At 35.5% G+C, this 24,802-nt stretch overlaps 2 protein-coding genes across 2 annotated transcripts; both read left to right on the top strand.

Annotated features, from left to right (window-relative positions):
* Positions 1–875: 875 nt before the first annotated feature.
* Positions 876–3,890, top strand: LOC125475246 (B-box zinc finger protein 24-like). The gene is made up of 3 exons (XM_048579829.1): positions 876–1,227; positions 2,503–2,802; positions 3,483–3,890. The coding sequence occupies exons 1-3, from the start codon at positions 1,045–1,047 to the stop codon at positions 3,717–3,719; spliced, it is 720 nt and encodes a 239-aa protein (XP_048435786.1). The 5' UTR covers positions 876–1,044; the 3' UTR covers positions 3,720–3,890.
* A 14,674-nt stretch (positions 3,891–18,564) lies between these two features.
* LOC125475245 lies at positions 18,565–23,474 on the top strand. Its single transcript, XM_048579828.1, has 8 exons — positions 18,565–18,802; positions 19,741–19,850; positions 20,598–20,747; positions 20,854–20,931; positions 20,978–21,087; positions 21,871–21,981; positions 22,421–22,465; positions 23,172–23,474. Exons 1-8 carry the CDS (start codon positions 18,592–18,594, stop codon positions 23,329–23,331), a joined length of 975 nt encoding a protein of 324 aa, XP_048435785.1. The 5' UTR covers positions 18,565–18,591; the 3' UTR covers positions 23,332–23,474.
* Positions 23,475–24,802: the final 1,328 nt, after the last annotated feature.

The raw sequence follows: 24,802 nt of genomic DNA, 5'->3' as shown, positions 1-24,802 counted from the left end.
TAAGAAAAATCATGAATGTTGTGTTCAAAACATCTTAAGAGGCGCGTAACGCCAGTGATAAAAAAAGAAAATAACGAAATAAAAAAATATTAAATCAATTCACATATATAAACACATTTAAAATGTCTAAGTTGCGTGTAGCATGCTATGATTCAAAAACACCTTTTGCATGCGGTTGTTTATTAAATATTATTTCTCAATTTTTAAACACTTAAGAGGTGCGTAGTGCTAGTTATAAAAAAAAAGTCTCTCGCACGAGCATAATAATATGATTCAATTAGTTTTCAACTGATCATTTTTATAACAAATGATGTTGTTTATTAAATATTATTTTTTTCTAATCTTAATGTAAATTCAATAAAATGTAGATAGAAATTGAAAGATCGTTTTTATTAATATGAGTTCAACTGCTTTAATTAGTTAAAAAAACTGTTTTTATTCAATATATTTATTATTCATTTTCATCTACATTAATAAATACATTTAAAACATATAAATCACTGAGTAAGTGTTTGGGTGAAGAAGATTTGGTCTTGAGAAAGAGATGTGGACTAACTATCTTGCAGGTGTCAATGGCTCTACAGCCACAAGACAGAAGCTGGCGGCCCCCACAAGTGCTGTGATATCTCCCAATTGTCTTGATTATGATACACAAAAGAAGATACCAAATCCTTATCTCTGCCACCAACACAACCACCACAAAAACCTCTCCTCATCACACACCTTTCTCCAGAAATCTCCTCCGCCAATTACTTTACTTGCCTCACAAATCCTCTATCTTCTTACAAACAACACAATCCTCTCTCTCTCCTCTCTCTCTCTCCTCTCTCCTCTCTTCAGGAGGATTTTCCATAGATAATCTGTTTGGACTTTCTGGGAAAGCTTTGATCTGTGGAATTTGGATCACACTCCCTGGAATTGTCTGGCAGTTTTACAACGTTCTCACTTGCTTCTGGGATTATTATTATTATTATTTTTTTCTGGAAACAGAGTTGTGTGTAGGAGGAAGAAATCTAAGAAATCTAGAGGATTGAATCGTTGAAGATGAAGATTCAGTGTGATGTGTGCGAGAAGGCGCCGGCGACGGTGATTTGTTGCGCCGACGAGGCGGCTCTGTGCGCCAAATGCGACGTTGAAGTACACGCAGCGAATAAGCTTGCAAGCAAACACCAGAGGCTGCTCCTTCAGAGCCTCTCCAACAAGCTTCCTAAATGCGACATTTGCCAAGTAATTAATTTCACTTCCCATTTTCTTTCTATGTCTTGATTAATTTCCCAATTTCCAATTTTTCTGTTTTTGTTTGCGGTTTTAGTTCCTGATATTAATTAATTATGTATTTAGATTTGATGGAGGTAACGGGTGAGCCGGATTGAGAGCTAATTTGGTACTAAAGTGCTTTTATAAAAAGTGAGTATAAAAAAAACTGATGCTTTTATAAAAAGTGAATATAAAAAAAATTGAGCACAGCTAAATACTTAAAAATAGCTTATTTTCACAATTTTGGATGAAAAAAAAAAAACTGAAAACGTGAAACTGCAAAAATGAGCTTATTTTCACAGCATAGCCGAAAACAGTTTTTTTTCAAAGCACAGCAATAACAAACCAGCCTAAGAGTGTTAGAGTTGGAGCATCCAGTGCGAAACTAAACCCGAAACCAAGTGACAATGAATAGAGGTTTCCAAGATCTCAAAAACTTGTATAGTTTTTTTCGAGTAAATTAGAAGTACGATATATTGGCTCGGTTTGAGACTATGTTCTCAACATACTCCGCTTACATGTGACCGGCTTTTGGGCCAAGCGGGTTGTTTAGTTATATTGAGTGATGCAGACGCCATACAGATGAGTGCAACCCAACTGATGATTAATTTTTGTGCATATGAAAGTAGGAATAGTGTATGTTGCTAGTGAATCAAGTGTTTGTTCACTACTTGCAATGTAAGTCAGCGAATGGTTGAGTCATGGGGATTTTGAGTGTTTGTTCGCTACTTGCAATGCAAGTCAGCTAATGGTTGAGTAGATGTCCAGCCCTGTGGATTCTGAGAATGTCGATTTGTCAAATTTAATAACGATTGATCCATAATCAGGAATTTTTTGATTGAATTGGAACGTAAAAGGTGCCTTTTAATTCTTAAGCACGAGGGGTACAATTTAGTCCTTGTTGTGGACCATGGTTTGAGTCATGGAGAAGATGAGAAAAAAATTCATTGATGCGTTGGAGAGTAGGGAAAGGTAAGGAGACTATGCTAGATGACCAGCTTGAATTTCTCAAGCCACATTTGAGCTTTCCTCTTGGTTTATTTCTGCTTTCTTGAAATCAACCGTCTTCATCTCAATTACTAATGAACAACAAGAAACTCACGTAAGAGTTCTTGAAAGATAAATAAGATTTCGTTTTAAATCGGTCTTAGCATCACTGGATTCTGATGAGTTTGTTAAATTCTCTTGAAGTAATTGCTCAAATTTCAATCTCTCCCTCTCACACATATATATTCTGATTTGCAGGATAAGACAGCTTTTATATTCTGCGTAGAAGACAGAGCCCTCTTTTGTCAGGATTGTGATGAACCAATTCATTCAGCCAATAGCCTCTCTGCAAACCACCAGAGGTTCCTTGCCACTGGAATCCGAGTGGCTTTGGCCTCCAGTAGTACCAAGGAAGCTGAAACGAGTGGCTTTGAGCCACCCAATCAAGGTGCACAGAAGATTTCAACAAAAGTCTCAGCACCACAGGCTTCTGGCATCTCATCACCATGGGGTGTTGATGACTTGCTGCAATTATCAGATTTTGAATCTTCTGACAAGGTTAGAAAGATCCCTAAACATTTGGATGTTATGCTTTATTCATAATGATTAGAATTACACAATTGTGTTCTCACAGAATAGCCTGGTTTTAATTGAATACGTAGAAACGGCATTGAAAGATGCACCAGAACTTACCCTTTTTCTGTTGAAGGAGTGGAGAAATGGGCGTCATCATAATATCCGTGAAAGTCAGGGGTTGAAGATAAATACCCAATTTATGGGAACTCGGTACATGAGACGCACAAGTCTTGGACAATGTTGTTGGGGATTATTGGGTGGCATATACCGCTATTTAATGATGATGCCTACCGTGTGAGAAAATAATTATTTATCTACTGTATATAAACCAGTGAGAGTACAGAAACTTTATAAGTTTTTCGGACTTTCGAGATAGAAGTAGAGAATAATTTTAATTGAGTTCACTTTTCTTTTCTCATCGCTATTTTAGTTTGATCATTCATAGAGCACATATGCACGATTATACGAGATTATATGACTTCAGTAAGTTGATAGCTCTAATAGGTCATTGCTCAGGTGGGATGGAGTTCGGGCAGTTGTTCGGGTGAAGTCAGTATAGAAAAACATTTATATAAAATTGATGCCAACATTGTTAATAAGTTGTTTGCCTTTTCTTTCATCTATCCCTAACCTTGAGAAACTCTGGACTGTGCTTTCTTCAGAAGGATTCGCTTGAGTTTGGAGAGCTCGAATGGATAGCAGACATGGGTATATTCGGTGATCAGTTTCCTCAGGAGGCACCGGCAGCAGCTGAAGTTCCGCAGCTCCCAGTACCACAGTCGAGCAATCTTACCTCCTACAGACCCCCTAAATCAAGCAGTCCGCACAAGAAGCCTAGGATTGAAATCCCAGATGACGATGATGAGTATTTCACTGTTCCTGACCTCGGCAGATTTTAGACATGTATCAACTTGATGGATTAGTTGATAGGTTGAATTATATACGTTCATACTAAGTATACGCGCGTATGTATTTATGTATTTGTTATATATGTTCATACTAAGTACGTATCAGCATGTGTTTACGTATGTATTTAAGAATTTATAATGCATTTTGTGGGATTCCTGTCCTTTTTATTTGATCCGTCGATATGTAATTTTGCCTATACAGCAATATGATCTTACGGCACGGACTACGTGCCTGCTGTTATAATACCAAGTGACAGTGGTAATTGGTGATTATGAGAAAAAAGAGTGTCTTGAAGCATGTATTGTTAAGCGATTACGCGTTAAAAAAAACCAAGCTCATCTCCTGTCAACGCTAGCACTTTTTAATAAATGATGCCATTCCCGGAAGTGATGTTCAATTTCTGTTCGTTAGTTCAGTGCTAAGATTAGAGCTGGTTTGATATGGGACACCGAACTGAAAAAGGCATATCAAGTCCCAAACCGACTATTTTTGGAAGGGAAATCTGAGGACTGATACCAGACCAAAATTTCGGTATTCTTGAAAGATTTTCGGTATTTTGGGATTTCTCGAAATTGAACCTGAAATCATCCGTACCTGCATTAAAATTTAAATTTAAACCCATTTAAATTTAAAACCCCATTTTAAAATCTGAAACAGTGGTGAATCGAAGAAAATTGAAGGTTGAGAGAGAGACAGAGTGCAAAGATAGTCAGACCTTCATCTTTCTCCTGACCCGAGCCCCCAATTCGAAACCCTAAGCCCCAATTTGAATTTGAGAGGAGAGACAGAAAGAATCTGAGATTTTGGCGAAGGTAGAGATGGAGACTTTGGCAAAGGCAGAGATGGGAGAGACACTTTGTCTAAAGAGTCTGAGTCTTTAAACATCTTTCTGCAAACTTTCCTTATTTTAATATTATGCAATAGGCTATGTTCGCAGTTTGCTTGATAGTAATTTAGACAGCACAAAATAGTCATGTGCTTTTCTGCACACTTTGATTATTTTAATAATATATAATTGATATTGCAGTTTGCTTTTCTGCACACTTTGTTCTTTGGTAGCGTGGGAAGTACAAACCAAAAGCAAATGAAGATTTCGGGATTTCAGGATTACCGAAAAATGAAATCTAAAAACCAATCCCATACCAAATATTTTGGTATTTTTCGGTACGGAATTACCAAAGTTTGGGATAATTTCGGTTTGGGTTTGGGATTTTTGGGAATTTTTTCCAGCCCTAGCTAAGATGTAGAACTGGATCTCATATGGGACCAAGAGATATTCAATATGGAATTATCATACACACACATACCAATAATTTCGACAACGCATGGAATTATTCAGTCAACCAGCACGTTCTCACCAATGATTCTGACAAAGTTTGGAGTCATTCAATCATCCATATTCTACAATGAAAACAACAATTATTCTAACAAATTTCACTGTTCATCAATAGTGAAGGCAAGTCATCATTCATCAATAGTAAAAGCAAGTCACCCAAAACCTTTTTCCAACTCTATAAGAAGTGGACTCTGGAGGAGAAAGGTTTCAAGTTCGGAATTTCCTAGTAAAAAATTTCTTTGAGTTCACACTGTCAACTTTGGAGATTGGAATATCCCCAAGGTTTCTAGTAAAAATATTTACAAAAAAAATGGTCAGTAGCCTCTTTTAGAAGTGAACATCACGTCAAAACAATTGAAAAAACTTATGCTCTTAGTAAAAAACATGAAACTTGTCAGTTATTCACACTAGAACAAATTAAAACTCATAGAAAAGATGGTTACAATTACATTCACATAGGCCTAATCCAAATAGCAGTCAAGCCCTTAACAAGAAGACTATTTTGTTATGTCTCCGAGATGCAAGATTCATTGACTTCAATGATAGAATTCTTGGAATGATTGAGTCAAGCCTTTACAACGGACTAATTCATTTTGATTGTTTTCCATATCGCACGATAAGTCTTTCAAATCCTCACATACTGAAGGCACTCACATTAAACATCAAAACATCAGGGTACCAAGTCCTTGAAGAGTCCAACCATAAGCCTTAATTTTTAGAGTTTACTACAAAGTCATAGGAACAAACTGTTGTAAATTTTGAGTAGAAATTTCATTGTCTCACGTTGGCCATTTTCAAAAGGTTTCCTCACTTTATAAGGCTTTGTCCCTTATAGAAAGTGATTGGAGTGATAGGCCTTTGAGACTAAAATTGAGCTCACCCTTGAGGTTGGCTTTGGGGTGATTATCAAAAGATGGGCCTTGGGCTCGGGCTCGAGCTTAGGTTTGGGCTCTAATAATTAAATTAATTAATTATTTTTGGATTTAATTAATTATTTTTTACCAACAGACTCATCTTTTCAGATAAAGTCTGAAGTGTGAAAAACAGCAGAAAGAAAACACCCATCTGAGAAGATGTCTCCCAACAGATGCATCTCTTCCTCATACATGTTGCGAACAAGCATAATTATATTATATTATATATATATATATATATATATATATATCCATCTGCATGACATTTATAACACAGAAAATACAATTCTTCTTCTATAATCCAAAACATCCTTAATGAGAGAAATACATAGAAATTCACCAGAAGTCAAGTTTTCTGGTGCTGGAATTTTGACTTGATAGTTGAATCCTGGTGAAGCAGACGTCCGTAGAACTACAAGCACTGAGTAGGGACGAAATTTTTGTTACAAGGACATTGTGGTATGCAAGACTTGATCTTCAATATTTCTGTTCAATATTATTTCATTGTTCATACTCTGTTAATTTCCTATTCGCATTTATTATTTATTAGCATATATAATTTTATCACAGATTGCTGACATATATCCAACACAAACATGAATTTCCAAGCCTTACTTAAAAGTCCTTGAGACCACACACTTTTGATACAAACCAATCAAGAAAATGCCAACATTAAAATACCCAAAACTATCAAATGTTAGATATCAGTCTATCTTCAGATTGATGCTTAATCAATGAAAGAAAACCAGTAAGCATACAAAATAGCTTAGTCAACCTAGACAACATAAAATAATATTTTGACGGAACAGTTAAAATCAATTTCAAGCCTCCAGCTAGGAAATCTAGTGTCCTTTTACACGAGTTAGCCCAGTCACACAAATCTTTAGAATCTAGTAGGAATTCTTTTTTCTAGATCCACATCAGCGGATATGGTGGGTCGAGATCAAGATTTAATTAATTCCTTAGTCAATATAAAATTAAAATCAATAGATACTAGCTCAATAGTTACCCAACAAGAATTAATTAATGATTTGATCAACATGAAATCAAAATCAGTAGAAACAATCTCTCAGGTTACTCATCCACGATACCAACCTAACACCCAAAATCAAGGAGAACAAACCTCTTTAACTGAATCTGATTTCGAAGCAAATCAAGTCAACCATCAACTACTAGTCCTAAAACCACCAACTACTAGTCCTAAACAACCATTGAAAGTTCAATGGAAAAAACTCAATGTTGACATCGAAGCAATAGAAAACATTCCTAGAAGAAACATCTTTAGGGAAAAATATACAAAAGAACAAAAATTGGACATTTACAATAAATGGACCAATTTCATGAAAAAACACATATTTGAAGTATTTTCTTTGAAAAATATTACGAGTCTGAAAATAAGTTAGAAGTCATCACAATAAAAAATTGGGTCAAAGAAGACAAAACCATAGTCTCCTCTAGTCACCCTCCACAAGAAACAATTTTAATCACAACTGCAAACACACAGGTACTAGCCACTCATTTCGAACTTCCCAAAGAAGATGCAGGAGTCAAGCCAATCATTGAACAAAACAATTTCACAAACAAGAGTCTACATACCATAGGAAAACAGTTAGATAAAATAGAAAGCAAAATACATAAACTTTCACATTCCAAACCAACAATTAAGGAAAAACCCTTAGTCAACTTCCCAGAAGCCTTATCTAGCACAACAACTTTGATAACAATCTCCACAAGTAAAAAAATAGATCAAATGTTAAAAGAGTTAAAACAAGAAAAAACAATAAATATTTTACAATACCCAGATGAATCTTAACCAGAAACAACTTCTACTATGGGATTCAAATGGCGAGAGTGAAACAAATTCCATCAGAAAAGTAGAAGAAACTTTTCAAAATCTTGAACTAAAACGAATCACAAACAAAAGAGTCAATCCGACAACTCTTACCAAAAATTGGTATCCAAGGCCAACACCTCCGGATATTCAATTTGAGGAAAGAAACATTCAAAACCAATTCTTAATCTCAGCTAATAAACTCTATGAATGGAATATAGATGGATTATTAGAACAAAAACTTTTGAACAAATTACAACACATCTTCATGATTGCTAATAGTTATATTACTAATCATAACCTTAGTCAAACCCAAGTTGTGGACCTTTTGGTCACCAGATTTACAAGAATGCTCCATTCATGGTGGGAAAAACATCTTACTGAACAATCCAGAAATGAAATAAAAAATGCAGTCAAAATCGATGAATAATGAACATCTGTTTTCAATGAACGTATCAGAAGAGGAGTCCCAGATGCGGTCAACACATTACTTTTCACTATCATAGAACATTTCATAGAGACACCTAGTAATGTCACATCCAGGATTCATGACCAACTCAGCAACTTAAGATGTCAAACCTTAAGCGATTTTAGGTGGTACAAATATGTTTTCATGTCCAGAGTCATACTTAGATAAGATAGTAATCAACCATTTTGGAAAGAAAAATTCATTAATGGATTATCAAATCTATTTGCGTATAAAGTAAAAAAAACGTTTTAGTTAATGAATAAGGTATCATATCATATCATACCCTTACTTATAGAAATATTATTAATATTATCCAGAAAAAAGGATTGAAAATGTGTATTGATATGAAAATTACAAAACAAGTCAACAAAGACAAGTCAATAACCAAATACGAATTAGAAACATTTTGTGAAAAATATGGATTACCTCCTATTGCACTATCCAACAAAAAGAAAATATCAGAAGCCTACAATAGGTACCCAAATATATATACTCAAGTAGGAGACACCCCAAATATAACAAATTCAAAAATAAGGGTTTTGAAACAAATAAATTTTATGAGAAACCCAAGTCTAGCAAGTGGAAGAGAAAACCCTCAGGAAAATTCCACTCCAAAAACCAAGAACAAAAAGGAAATTGCTACAAGTGTGGCAAATTTGGTCATCATGCAAACAAATGTAGAGTTAAGAAAATAATCAATCAATTGAAAATCTCTAAGGAAGAGAAAACCTAGTTAATCCAGGTCTTAGAATTAAGAGACACAGACCATAATCAATCCGAAGACGATTTAGAATCTAATTCATCTTCTCCCAGTCACTCTTCAAGTAGCCTTTCATCCCCTGACACAAAGATAGGATACACAGATACTTATTGTAAGAGAATTTCAGTCCTCAATAAACAAGAAGAACAAGAAAATCTTCTTATCGAGTTAATTAGTAAAGTAGATGACCCTGAGTTAAAATCATTTTACTTAAACAAGCCTAAGAAGTTAGTTTCCCAAGAAGAATATGACATCCCACATCGCCCAGGGGACTGATCCTTATATGTATATTCCATCTCTACCTAGCACGAGGCCTTTTGGGAGCTCATTGGCTTTGGGTTCCGTAGGAACTCCGAAGTTAAGCGAGAAGGAGGCTAGAGCACTCCCAGGATGGGTGACCCTCTGGGAAGTTGCTCGTGAGTTCCCAAAAACAAAACCGTGAGGGAATGGTAAGCCCAAAGCGGACAATATCGTGCTACGGTAATGGAAGCGGGCCCGGGAAGTGATCCGCCCCGGGTCGGGATGTGACATTGGTATCAGAGCCTATCCCTGGCCGGAAATGTGCCGACGAGGACGTCGGGCCCCTAAGGGGGGTGAATTATGACATCCCACATCGTCCAGGGGACTGATCCTTATATGTATATTCCATCTCTACCTAGCACGAGGCCTTTTGGGAGCTCACTGGCTTCGGGTTCCGTAGGAACTCCGAAGTTAAGCGAGAAGGAGGCTAGAGCACTCCCAGGATGGGTGACCCTCTGGGAAGTTGCTCGTGAGTTCCCAAAAACAAAACCGTGAGGGAATGGTAAGCCCAAAGCGGACAATATCGTGCTACGGTAGTGGAAGCGGGCCCGAGAAGTGATCCGCCCCGGGTCGGGATGTGACAAGAAACTAGTACTAGTCAACCACAAGCAACCCCAAAAATCTGTCTTAGCACAACCCTGGAAAGGTTTAATAAGGCTAAGAAAGAAATTACGGTCAAAGATCTATAAAGAGAAATCAACAAAATTAAGGAAGAAATTAAGTCCTTAAAATCAGAAAACATAGAAATTCGCTCACATTTCAGTATTATCCAAACACAAGCACTCATTAGCATTAATGATGAAGAACATAATAGTTCTTCCTCAAACCAAGAATCAGAATCCAAGTCCATAGAAAACCCAACAAAAAACCTAGTTTTAAGATTACTACAAAAAAATTAGGATCCAAAAATGGTATTTTAAAATAAAAATAATAATTGGAGACTTCCAGTTAGAAACAATTGCCTTAATTGTCTCAGGTGCGGATTTGAATTGTGTTCACGAAAGTTTAATTCCCACTAAGTATTTTCATAAATCAACAGAAATTCTTAGTGCAGCAAACCAGTCACCAATGCAGTTAAAATATGAAATCCCAAAAGCTTATGTTTGTCAAAACAATATTTGTTTTAAAACCCCATTTGTTTTGATTAAAAACATTTCAGACTCAGTCATTTTAGGTCTCCCTTTCATTACTCTCCTATATCCTTTTAAGGTGCACCATGACCGTATAACCACCAGAATGTTAGAACAAAAAAAATCACATTTGAATTCTGCATGGAAACAGATCTCAAAAAATTAAGACAATTACAAAAAGATAGTATCTCAAAAACCATCAATCTAGTCAGCAAAAAATCACAACAAATAATTTCTTAAAGCATTGACAACTTTCAAAAGAAACTTGTTACAAAGCATTGAAGAACAATTAACAAACAAATCTTTGTTACAAAGCATTGACAACTTTCAAAAGAAACTTGTTAATGAAATTTGTTTGGATATTCCCAACACTTTTTGGCATAGAAAACAACATATTGTTAAACTTCCTTACAATAAGGAATTTAATGAAAAGAAAATACCAACAAAAGCCAGACCAATCTAAATGAGTCAAGAAGTTATGGAATTCTACAAAACATAAATCCAAGAACTTCTCAATAAAGGAATCATTAGGAACAGTAAATCATCCTGGTCTTGTTCTGCTTTCTATCTTTCTATGTCCAGAAAAACGCTGAATTAGAAAGAGGAACTCCTAGGTTAGTCATTAATTACAAACCTCTTAATGAAGTCTTGGAATGGATACGGTATCCAATTCCTAACAAAAAATATTTAATTAAAAGACTTAGTCAAGTTGTAATCTTTTTGAAATTAGACATGAAGTCTGGATTTTGGCATAATCAAATTCATGAGGATGACAAATATAAAATTGCATTTGTCACTCCTTTCAGCCATTATGAATCGTCATTCGGTCTCAAGAATGCACCCAGTGAGTTTCAGAATATCATGAATGAAATATTTAATCAATATAGTCATTTCTTAATTGTTTATATTGACGATGTTTTCATTTATTCAAAATCGATAGATGAGCATTGGAAGCACTTAAATATGTTTACTAGGATAATTAAGTCTAATGGATTAGTTGTCTCAACAACCAAAATTAAGTTATTTCAGACCAAAATTAGGTTTTTAAGATACAATATCCATCAGTCAACCATTCAGCCAATAGATAGAGTAATTCAGTTTGCATATAAGTTCCCAAATGAAATCACCGATAAAACCCAGTTACAAAGATTTTTAAGATCCTTAAATTATGTTGCAGAATTTTATCCACATCTTAGACAATAATGCAAACCCTTGTTTGATCGTCTAAAAGAAAATCCTTCACCTTGGTCCAATACTCATACTTCCATTGTTAAACAAATTAAATCACATGTTAAGACTTTGTCCTGTCTTGGCATTCCAACTCGCAATTCATTCAAAATTATCGTAACTAATGCCTCGAAAATTGGTTATAGAGGTATTCTCAAACAGTCAATCTCTTCCGGATCTCCTGAACAAATTGTTCGTTTTCATTCAGCAGTATGTAATCCAACACAAAGTAATTATAGTACTATTAAAAAAGAAATATTATCTATAGTATTATGCATTAGCAAACTTTAAGATGATTTATTAAATCAAAAGTTTATAGTCATAGTTGATTGCAAATATGCAAAACACGTTTTACAAAAAGAAGTTCAAAACAATGCATCAAAACATATTTTTGCACAATGACAAGCTATATTAAGTATTGTTTATTTTGAAATCGAATACGTCAAAGGTAGTCAAAATTGCATTCTTAATTTCCTAACCAGAGAATTTATGCAGGGGAAGAATGACAACAAGAAGAACTGATCAGAGGCCACCACCACCAGTAAAACAAGAATCAAGCTCAGATTCTTCATCTGCCTTAGCCATTACCAAGCGTTTCACTCCCTTAAGTTCCATAATAGGAAACCTTAAGCCAAATTACCAAACACCATGTCCCAATTACCAAACGGCATTAGTTAGTCAATATGATCCTTATTCAACCCCAACATACCAATCATCATCATCCCAACCAGTCAATTATACCAAAACATCACCATACATCAAGAAAAACCTCAGTGAATATCTTCTCATTATCCCTTTCAATCTCAATTAAGAACAAGCACCAAAAAAATTAGCCAAAATAGTATTTCCACCTAATTTCCATTATCATCCTACAACACCACATAAAACACTAAAATACTATTAAGCCATCCTCAGTGAAACTGAGTCCATTTCAATCCAACCTTTCTACAGAAAAACCCATGAAAACAATATCCTATATCATTCTCTTTACATTGGAAGGTTTTTAATCGAATCAGATTGAGGAATCCCCCTTTACAAAACCAAATCTCTTTATACTCAATATGTTCATATTCCCAATAACCAATACAATTACTTTGATTACATTGATGCATGGACTAACATCTTCCTCATCAAACATAAGATTTTAGTCATTCATGGTTCATTAATTTTGACAAGAGTTTCAGATTGAATTTTCCTGCATGGTTCCCAAAATGGTGGTCAATTCACACCCTAACAGCCAATCTCCTACCAGAATAGCTTATGCAAGTCCTCTCAGCCAATTTCTAGCAAAAATTTGACAGAAGCAGATTCAACTACAAAATTACACTTCTCCCAATATTCATGGCCAAGTACAGAGTCTCATGGATTATGAAATCAAAACATGTGAACTCTACAGAATTAGATCAATCAAGTGGTCGAATAAATTCAATCATCAATCAGGTCCTCACTGAATTTCCCATTACTCCACCTCTAGTTATTTCGGCAAAACCAGCACAGCCATCATTGTCAATCATCCCAGAATAGTCATTGTCGGACATTAGTCCATCCTCATCCTTCAAAGGAATAGTCAAGTCTTCCAAATCATCAGGCTCAAAGAAGAATAAAGTCGCTTAGCTCAAAGATTTAGCATGACAATTACTTACAGAAGTAGTAATGCTTCACAACGAAGAAGAAGAAGTTTCAGACTCCGAATCTTCAGATACGTCTTCACAGCAACCAACCAAGTCAACAAGTCAAAAAACACAGTCAGTGACTATCAGGAATCCCATGACCCATTTGCATAAAGTCATGTGAAAACTTCGGTCATTATGTCAAGTCACCATGTGAACACTAGGAATTACCATATGAAAATTCAGTCGTCTTTCCAAAGTCACTATGTGAAGCGTTCAGACAATATTCACACTAATAATTCCGACAAAACATGGAATTATTCAGTCAGCCAGCACGTTCCTACCAATGATTTTGACAAAGTTTTGAATTATTCCAACAAATTTCACTGTTTATCAATAGTGAAAGTAAGTCATCATTCATCAATAGTAAAAGCAATGTCACCCAAGACCTTTTTTCAAGTCTATAAGAAGTGGACTTTGGAGGAGGAAGGTTTCAAGTTTGAAATTTCCACAATTTCTTAGTTAAAACTTTCATTAAGTTTACACTGTACCCAAGAAATCAAAATTGTAAACACTTTTAATTTTCAAATGTCAAGGATGCCTGCAGTGCACCAATATCATTTTCATCAGTCATTTTCTTATTTGCTGACTTAATCGTCAGTAAATCAATTATAAGTTCTAGTGTAAGTTTTGCAATAAAATTTGTTTTCAAATTATATTTGCATCATTATTTTGAATTCATTATTTTCATTATGAATAATATTTTCATAACAATTGATTTTGAATGGCATAAAATTCTTACTCTTAGTCAATTCATCGAATATCTCAAATTCAAGGTAAACACAGACCAATCATTTGTTCAATTCTTTCTATTTGTCTATAACAGTTGGTTTTATGGCATATTTAATCTTGGTTATCCTTCACATCAAATTTCCAATAATTCAATTAACAGTTCATTCAATTATGATCATCATTGTCCTTGGTATAATTGTCCTCATTGTTATTTTCAGTAAGTAGCTATATATATTGCAACCCTTCTTAGTGATAAATTATTCGACAGACTATGTAGAGGAATGCACGCACTATGAGACTCCATAAAATAAATTTTTTGAGACTTTTAGGAAATGTACAAGTTCTGGCTTGAACCGGTTATGTTATAGGGTTTTCGGTTTAGAAGTTGAACCGAACCAAACAAGGACAGATACGTGACAAACATTTTTTCTTATAAATTTAATATCAAAATCGTCTCTCTCTCTCTCTCTCTCTCTCTCACACACACACATCTCCTCAAGATCTCAACCTTCCTCATGCTCTTCGAGCACGTTTGATGGGCTGACATGGATATAACTTGTAGAATTGGACTGGATGGGATGGGACTTGACTGGATTTATGTCTGTTGTTTATTACTCACTAAGGGAACGTAGGATAGGGCCATGGGCCGTGTTATGAACTCAAACCCCGTCCTATTACGGACTCAAATTCAAATTTCCAAATCCAGTACGTGATACAATTTAGCTCATCAAGCACGGGTTGGGTTACAAGTCCATTTTAAATGAAAATAACTTGTCCTAAACAGCCCACCAAACGAGCACTTTTAGTCTTTCATCCACACAACCAACATTGTCATGCATTCTCTTTTTGCTGTTTCCATTTAAGCATGCAACATATCGTTTTTGTCAACTATTTGGCAAAAACAATGAGTATACAAAAACATGGTTTGGATAAAGAAAGATTAGGTTGGATGAGCAAAAGAGAGCAAAATCCCCAAATGCAGCCAACCTTTAAAAGAAATGGATATAATTTGCCCCCAAGTTCTTGGCATGAGATTTAACAACAAAATCTTTCCCTATTCAAAGGGTCTTTTTGCATACCTCACTTTATAGCACACAACACACCCACACAAAGCAAGCAAACCAACAACCCAAATAAGCTTTGTGCTCCCCCTTACCAATGGGCAAGCTTATGCCTCTCCTCTGCTACTTCTATCTACTTTATCTTATTTTCATCACCACATTTTCAGTTTTGATGCTCGTTAATTAGCTCACTCTCGATTCCGACACTGAAGTTCTTCGTCTTATAAAGCGTGCCATTGATCCCAACTCTGTTCCCGCCTCTTCTTATCTGAGTACTTGGGAGTTTGCATTCGTGCACGCGCCCCCCGGGGGGGTGTGGTTGTTGGTGGGGGTGGGAAGGGGAGTTTTAGGGAATCTTGTGCAGTTTCATGCTTGACAACTCCTCTAGCAGAATAACGTCGATTGAGCTTGACAGGTAGTGGCTATGAGGGGTTCATCACACCGTCAATTGGGAATCTAACAGAGCTCACTATCATCAATCTAAGCAAGAACCACTTTCGAGGACCAATCCCGGATACCATTTCTGAACTAAAGAAGCTCACCAGACTTTCATTGTCCGGCAATTTCCTCACAGGCAACCTTCCCAAAAGATTGACTGCGCTCAAAATGCTTCAATCTCTAGACGTTTCATATAACCAGCTTTCCGGCTCCATTCCTCCAAGCATTAGTGGATTAAGCAGCTTGACATACTTGAGCATGTCCAACAATGGATTCACTGGCATAATCCTGAAATCTCAGGGTTATGGTTGCTAAGGACATTAGATCTCAGCAGAAACAATCTCTATGGGCGTATGCCACATGTTCCATTAGGCTTGAGAAAATTGATGCTCAGCCATAGCCTGCTTTCCGGGCACCTTCCGGCATTAAACAAACTCAAACGTATGCAGTTGCTAGATGTGAGTGACTACAAGCTTTCAGGTACGAATACAAGAGATATTTTTACCTTGCCCAATTTGACTGAACTCAATGTTTCAATCAACACCTTCACCACCTTAGAAGTTGTAAGATTTCTTGGACCAGAAACACAGCTTCAAGTGCTTGATGCCGAAGGAAATAAGTTGCGTGGACATTTGCCTCTCAATTTGGTCACTCTTCCAAATTTAACGTCAATCAACCTATCATACAACCAGTTCTTTGGTGTTATACGGGGGGAATTCGGAGCAAAAGTAGGAGCATGGAGAATCCTCTACTTAGATCACAACTTTCTGCAAGGAAAGCTTCCACAGGAGTTCATTCTTGGCCCAAAGACAATAAGGGGTAGTCTTTCAAATAACTGCCTGAAGTGTCCAGAAAACCTTCCAATATGCTTTGGCGTGCAAAAGAAAATTTCAGAATGCAGTGGACAGAATGATATGGTGGGTAAGATTTTTCCGATCAAAATGATTTACTTGTTTTCTAAGGAAATGAATAAAAAAAGAGTTGTATACAACATTTCAAAAACTTCTATATTAAATTGGAATTGGTCCTATATCATACAAATAGAAACTATGTTATGTAATCCAATTCATATTAGGATTGTCAAGCCATGTAAAAAGTGGTTACTGAGACAAAGCAATAAAGAGCAAGGGATAATGTATACTTGCATGAATCATAACCCCTCAACTCTCTAAAGTGGACTCTCTTGATAGAGTTCTCCCTTCATAGTCTTCTCCAAGAAGACTTCCACGCTTAAATAAACAGGTCCAAGGCATGCAACTCAACAGAACCCATCCAAAAACAGGCAAGCACAACCCTGCATATGCCACAACGTCCAGCAATGGTATCCAGAGCTAGCTATGTCACTTTCAGCATTGCAGATTGCAAAACAGCCAAGCAATCCCCTGATTAACAACCAGTTTAGTGCTTCTGGGCTAAACCTGGCAATGACTAAAGGAAAAAAGGGTTTAAGAGATCATTGAGTACTAAGGGAGATAAGATCTTCAACCATTGAAAGATTGAAATACCAAAATCATAAATAAACACAAAATACAAAGACCCTAAAAGAAAATCCCAATTGCAACCATGATGCAGTTCGAGAAACTGAGGACCAGCCGATCTACAGTCAAAACATTCATGTGCCGTTGAGAAAATAGCCAATAGCTGATTGTCTGAGATTGATGCCCAAGTGAAAGTTTCTCTTTAAGAGTCAACATACCTAGCATACTCCTTCCAAATAATAAGAAAAGGAAAAGGAAAAGGAACTAGTGCATCAACAAGAACAGCTACATTTTCCCTCACATTAACCAGTAAAACAAGCTAAAAGAATTTAGTTTTTGGCCAAATGCCACATGGGTCTTTGGTCCCATTTGCAACATACATCACTTTGTTGCTTGCTTGCTACCTTAAAAATCTTACATACCTCGAATATCCAATTGACATGTATGGTGACGGATGGAGCTTGGTGGACAGCCAAGACGACGATTGCAGCAACGGTTGCGTAGCACGGATCTGTCAGGAGAGTGGTAGCCGGAGGTTCTTAGTTCCGACTCCGTCTGGTGCTGTAATCGTTGTCTTTACTCCCCCACAAAGCTCCGTCGCCAGAAATTGGAAAATTGGACTGTACTGTAGTGAGAGAAAGACATGGTCAAATTTGTCCTGAGCGGAATTTGATCTGGTTTGAAACTTGAAACCTCACAAGTTTATTGTTTTTATCACATAGCCTCCTCAAATTTTTAACCTTACAATAAGACCCTTCAAGGTTTTACAAGTTTTTAAACCTTACAATGTTCTATACTATTATAACTTGACATTTCTTTGGAGATGATCTAAGTTAGACAAGAGAAATATTTGAAATATTGATTTTCGAGCCACTCAAACTCCCATAGTTTACTAAACAAGATGTTTCGTAAAGAAACTTTTTTTTTTTTTTTGTGCTTCAGAGGTATTACAGGTATTTAAATCGTTAAATCTTTATTTAAAATTATAAAATTAAGGTCTAAAACCAAGTGGATTGTAGAATTTGCATAGAATGAAGGGACGGATCTGTGACTCTACTTATTTTACACAACTTTTAACACATATTTTTGTGCGGCCCACTTTACGATGTATTTAAACGATCCAAACCGTATATTTTTAAAACACCATTCATAGATGATATTTACAGAAATTAGACAAACTCAAAACCATTAAGATATTCATTTGTAGTGAATAAAATGGACAAAATACAGTTTTACACAGCAATCATGAACTCTTAATCTAAAGATCATATGATTTTTGATATAACGTAACGTAAGTAAAGGAATTGACCAAAAATGATATATTCTAAATCTCAATTAATGAAATGATCAATTTTTTAATCTCTCATCAATATTTATTCATTATGTCGTGAAATTTTCATTGTTATATTGTGGATATTTATCGATACATCATCCATATTTAATTTTGATTAGTCTAAGCATTTGAAATTTCATTTCGAAGAAAATATACCGAAAAAAAGAAGAAGAAAGAAATAATATGCCAAACGGCCACTCAACTCTAGTAAACAAACAGTGGCATTTTCTGGATGTCTGTCTTCTCTCTGTGTTAATGGAGGATCCTCGGGAAAAAGAAGACAAGGAATTCTTAACTGAAGCCGCAGAGTTAGATGAAGCATTGCGAGTCTTGGACTCTTCTCTCTCTCAAATCAAATGGCGTCTCAAATACTCTCGACGTCGACTTGACACAGGTCTCTCTCTCTCTCTCTCTCTCTCTCTCTCTCTCTCAATTGTAACAGTTTTATGTTGTTCTGCTTTCCCAAATGAACACTCCATTTTGGCTTCTGGGTTTTCAATATTTTGTTGTGTTTCAATTCACAAGCTCAATTTTGCATCTGGGTTTTGGTAAATTTGGTCTCCTTCAAATGTTGAGAGTAGATAATTCTTCATTGGTGCCTGTATAAGCTCTCAGCTGAATATGTTTGTCGATGTATCTTTAAAAGTTGAGATGGCTTCTCTTGTGGCTCCTTTGGTTTTCAATTTTGCAACCCCACCTTTTTGTGTTGTAATTTAGAGGGTTAGCAAATGATCTTTCTTGTATACTTCTCAGTGGGATTGGGTTGGTTTTCCTGAAAAATCTTTCCTTTTTTGTTTTCGTTTTTTTTCATCCGTATCAAAAATGGAGAAATCATGTGATTATGAACATACATTTGATTGATTGTAACCCAAAAAAATACATTTGATTGATGAGGATCTTTATTATTTGAATGGAAAGCAAAGAAGGAAAAGAAACTTTCTTTGGTGATCACGAAATGAAAAGAGGCTGTAGAGGAAAGAGTACATATAATCTTGATTTAATATTCTTTTTCCCCGTAAAATGTACATGGAAATGGAAGTAAAACGATTGTGTTCATCCTGCGCTTTTGTAGTATTTTGATTTATAACGATAACTATATGTCCGCTTCTATGTGGTGATACTTTTGGTGATTTCCCTTTAAAAATTTAAACAAGATCCTGAATTTACCGTGTACTGTAAATGAGAAGCGCATCCAAGCCTTCAAGAATCTTTCCCCTTGCCACTGCGAATTCCTCTGGCTTACTAGGAATATATTTGTAAACATTTCAACCAAAGTTAGTATATTTTACTGTTATGGGTAACAAGTTGTGGTTTTGTGGAGTTTTCTGGCAGATATTCTAGCTTTGTGCACAGGAATGAGGCCAGTGATACTGGTAGACTATGGTGGAAAGATGCCTGAACTGCAAGAGAGACTCTGCGCTATTTTGAAACTCTGTCAAAAGGTTTGTCCTTAAAACTTTACTAAACTAGTTGACCGGTTTTAAATTAGTTTTGCCGCTGATTCTGTCACAGTTCATACTGACATCTTATCCAAGTTTTCTAAATCATTCTAATAATACCATTTACCAATAGGTTTAACTTATAGCTAAAGTCAAATATCTATATTAAGTTATTAACAATTAGTCAAGACAATTAGCTGAATCCAGTGAAACCATTTCATAGAAGTTCAATTAGGAATCATGGTGGTGCGCACACGCACACACATAAAAGTGACACGCACATCGATGGTATAACCCGCGAGACGTGGTGCTCTTTCTCTCTCTCTCTCCCCCACACTGAATAAGTTTTTGTTTAGGGTTTAAGGATTTGAAATCTAATGCTTAAAATTCATAAGTCAAATGTTTGTTCTTTGGTAAGAAAGATTGCAATTCATTTTATATAATATTACCTGCATTAGCTTATTCGTACTTCTGTAAACACATGTACCAATATGTGTTGGTATGTCTTTAGTTGGTTATTTGGCAAAGATGATCCAGGTTTTATGATTTAATCATTTCTTATCTCTCTCAGCTCTCTTTCCCATTACATTTCCGCTAGGATGCTGGGCCAAGAATTGGCTGATAATCTGCATTACATGATCTGTTGACGTTGCATATCATGTCATATTATTATTCTGTCCTTTTTCCTTTTACTTTGTAAAGAGTTATTGGTTTTCTGAAAATCAAATAACCTTTAAGACTTTTGTGCAGGAGTCACCCATTTTTGAGCATTTGAGAGTAATGGTTATAGAAGAAATGATATATTTGATACATGTTAGAGGGCTTGCTGATCATGTTAGGTCAAGCTTGAACTCAGAACAAGAGTTGCTCTTTGTGGATGTTGAACGAGATCCTCCAAAGGTTACTCTCTGCTGTATTCTTTTCTGCCGCCTGTAATCTTTACCTTGAACTTGAACATTTTTCTTTCTCCCATTTGGTGATTGCCTTTCTTTCATTTGTGTTGCAGATGATAACAGAAGCAGAAAAAAGCCCATTGGGGATGCAGCTTATATCTATTCAGAAGTTGTTCTCTCTGGTATTTCCTGTTGGTGGAAGGAAAGATGAGGCTTTGCCATCTCAAACTGTAACAGCTGACTGCTGAACCGCCCATAAATGAACACATCCCTTCTCAGTCATCTGAATTTATCGATCTGAGTAGCTGCATGCAAAATACTGAGGTCTTACTGCCAACGCTAAATGGGTAACTGTCTAAGCTCACGTTTGAATACACCTTTACTACCCCTGGGATGTAGCATTTCCCTGCTTCACGTTTCTGTGATGCTGAATACGTTTGTGAACAATTTCAGCACCACTTGGATATGTAAAGTAGCCTGAATGACTTGGATGGACTTTTAACTGGTATGGTCAGATAATTGCTTAGGAGTTAGGTGGTCCCTTTTACAGGAACATTACAAAGTTGGCTTGGATAACCGAATGACTAAAAGTTACAATGAAAATTTTTATGGTCAGATGGTCCCCTACGCTTGCATAATATATTTAGAATTTGAAATCTGATTCCGTTTTCCCATTAATGGGAAAAAAAATCTAATTTTATTTGGTCTTGAACTTCCAGTCTACAACCTGGCTACAAAGCATTTGGAGTACATGAAGTGGAAACTCACAAGACAGATCGATAACTTGTAGTTTGACTGACTGCCAGTAATTAGGCTGGAAATAAAACATAAAGTGGGATTGGAAGGGGGAAATAAATGAAGAATTGTTTTGCCATTGCCTGGTTTGTCTGTCAACTCCTAAACATTCGAGTTGTAAGTCTAATAGTTTGCTAGAAAGTCACTCAAATTGGAAGCGGAATTGATTATGAAGTAATTCTTATACTATTTCAGAGACTTTTAAGGAATGAACTTGTTAGAAGTTGCATGTAAATCCCATTCGAATATTAATAGTTTTAAATTTCTTCCTGTATTAGATGTTGGGATTAGAATCTTGGTGTCATACACTAAAGATTTGTGTTCAAATACTTCAGATGGCTTCTTGGGTATCCGGTTGTGTACTTGTTCAGAGAGGAGCATGGTGTTGCAGCTGTTTGTAATCTTTCTTCCAAGTATCTTCATATTTATAAAATATCAATATGCAGGTTAGTTTTTCTGATCTTGTTTAATGACGCGTTCAGTAGTTATATCAGAATTTGAATTATTAGATTTATATTTTACCACGATATTCGATGTCCTACTTGGGTCACACATACATATTTTCATTCTTTAAAGTACTAACATGGCATCGTACACTTATAATGTCTTGGATTTACAAGAAGTCCTCTAACCAATAAAAGTAAAAGTGTGTTTGTATGTTTTACATTTGGTTTTTGTGGCTTGTTTTAGATAAATTCTTAAAAAGTGTTGAGTATACTATTCTCTTGTCATGCTCGAATTTAAATAACAAAAACTACAGAGTACTCTCATATTTGAGCAATTTAATTGCATACTTAACAGTACTAGCCAAAAGGTCAATCTTCAAAATACATTGCTCATGGACGCAATGTAGCTTGTTGAGATAAAAGTTTGTAATTCTTGCAGGAATGGATCCCCCGATGAAGTATATCAACAAGACGAACTCTTGAGGTAACTCTCCGTGAAATTTTTATTTTATTTTTATTAGTGTTATAATTGATGGATGTCTTCTGTAAGTTGAAAAGAATACTTGATGAGGCAACACAAAGAAAGTATTTTTTTTTTTTTAGTGCAAGTTCTTTTGACTGTTATGGGAAGAGCACATCAGTATTGGAGATGATATTGATGTTATGCGTAACGAGGATGAATTTTGTGATATTTTGAACCCCACCCTATATTTGTAGCCTTATTTCAGAACTGTTGGAAGTCCTAAAGTTAATTGAGTAAGGCTTTTGAGAAGTTATTTAGTAAGGGCATAGTTGACGGGAAAACCAGTTCAGATTCTAATGTGGTGGTGGTTAAAGGTTCATTTATAAGTCCTTGGAGATGCACTTAACAGAGAATAGATACTCTCTAATCTATCAGCATTTTTTTCTTGTTGCGCAGAATGGAAAGTGTTATATTTGTGGAGAGTATATTATCGGTAGATGGATAGGGGGTCGGGTTCACCATTGTGTTTATCATTCCCGTGCCTTTATAAATTGTCATTGACACATAATATATTATCTACCCAGAATATAACTCTCAGCAGTCTTTACCTGCACGGGACACAGAGACGCGTTAGTATCTGTCATTTAAACGGGCAGAACTTTAATATTGCAGTGGTGTTACATAACCAACATAACTGAGATTTGATTTTTGTTGATTGGTTGAATAGTTTCTCAGTGCCCTACGATCTTAGCATGAGAGGGAGCAAGGAAAAATGGGCAGAGGCATTTTTGGCTCATATGCAGGGGAGATGGGAAAGGTGCAAGCGTGCTTGGAGGCCTTTGCAGATGGAGGTTAGCGAACTAAAACCGCAAACTATTGCGTTCTAAAATAACCTGTTTTACTACTTTCGCTCACCATGCTCAAACATCCTCCAAGAATCCTTGTTATGAGCAATACTATAGATACTTGTAAAGGAGTTTAATTAAGAATATATTTTGTCACAATGAATTTACATATATTTCGTCTTGCATTTACAGTTTATTGCTCTTTTATATGTAGCAAAAATGTTCTCTTGGTCATCCCGTGACGGAGGAATGTTTGTGACTCGCCCTTGAATTTGATATCAAGGATAGAGAATAGTGAATGTTCTTTTAATGTTTTAATCTCAACCCTTGATATTAAATTAAAGGGTGAGTGAGCATGAAGCTTTGATCACTTGGCGACCAAGAGAACAAGATTCTATGCAGGCTTTTATATTTGGCCACATGATGCGGTTGTTGATGGTTGGTCTTCTTTTTTAAATTCTTTAAATTAAGGAGTCTTATTTTATTGTCACGTTATTTGATTTACAAAATGTGGTTTAAATCATGGAGTCTTATTTTATTGCTTTTATCTTTAGAAAAACTAATGAAAATGGCTTGAAAACTTTGAGTTTTAACGAAAATGACAAAATAAAGGGTAAAATGAATAGTATCAGGATTAATTTTTTAGTGTAAAAATATGGTTTTTCGTTAAAGTGCAAAGGGTTTTGCTTCATCTCAAGTCAGGTTTGTTCATGAATTGCATTTCGCGTTTAAAATTTCTTATGCATTATGACTAGTGAAATTGTCCATTTCTGCGTATGAATTGTCACACAATTTAAGAAAGTCTATATAAGTTGACCTGACACTTTCTTTTTCCAAAAACGTGTTTTTCACCATTGATATTTTCAGATTGCTTTTGCATTTGAGAAGGGTCTTGGGGTGTACTTGTTGGATAAAGGAAGGGATCTTTGATTTATTTAGAGTTGGACAGAGCACTTGGCTCTTTGGTTAGAAACATTATATTTTGTCTTAATTTTTTTTATGTTGGAATAAAAAGAATGACCATAGATGATCAAACTCACCAAGCTTGACTTGATGTACATTCATTAATTTATACTATTGGCATAAAAATTTGAAGATAACCTAAAAAAGGTTTTTTTTATTTTATGGTTCTTCATGAGCGTATCTCTCTGATTAAGGAAATCATCAAAAGAAAATTCATGCTTAATCACTAATTAGCAGTGACTAAAATATTCACAAAATTGTTGATATTTTCGCTGAAATATCCAAAAAGTCAATGATTGATATGGAAAATGGGGGTTGAAATGCAAACTTCTTCATATATCGACGAGATATAGAAAAATCAATGAATGTCAACAATATTTACCGATTCACTACAAAAAAAAAAAAAATTGTTAGAACCTATTGTAGATCTTGAACTTTTAAATTTTTTTATGAAATATTAGGCATATTAACTTAATTGTATAATGACACGTGGTATACTATCTCATATTTCTGGTACACTATAAATCTCTCCACAAGTAGTTAGCTAGTT

This window comes from the organism of the source record quoted next, unplaced genomic scaffold (assembly GCF_019419815.1).
Source record: "Pyrus x bretschneideri cultivar Hongxiangsu unplaced genomic scaffold, Pyrus_bretschneideri_v1 Contig14, whole genome shotgun sequence".
Classification (NCBI taxonomy): Eukaryota; Viridiplantae; Streptophyta; class Magnoliopsida; order Rosales; family Rosaceae; genus Pyrus; species Pyrus x bretschneideri.
Note: the sequence above shows the minus strand (reverse complement) of the source record. Positions and strands in the feature narration are given on the sequence as shown.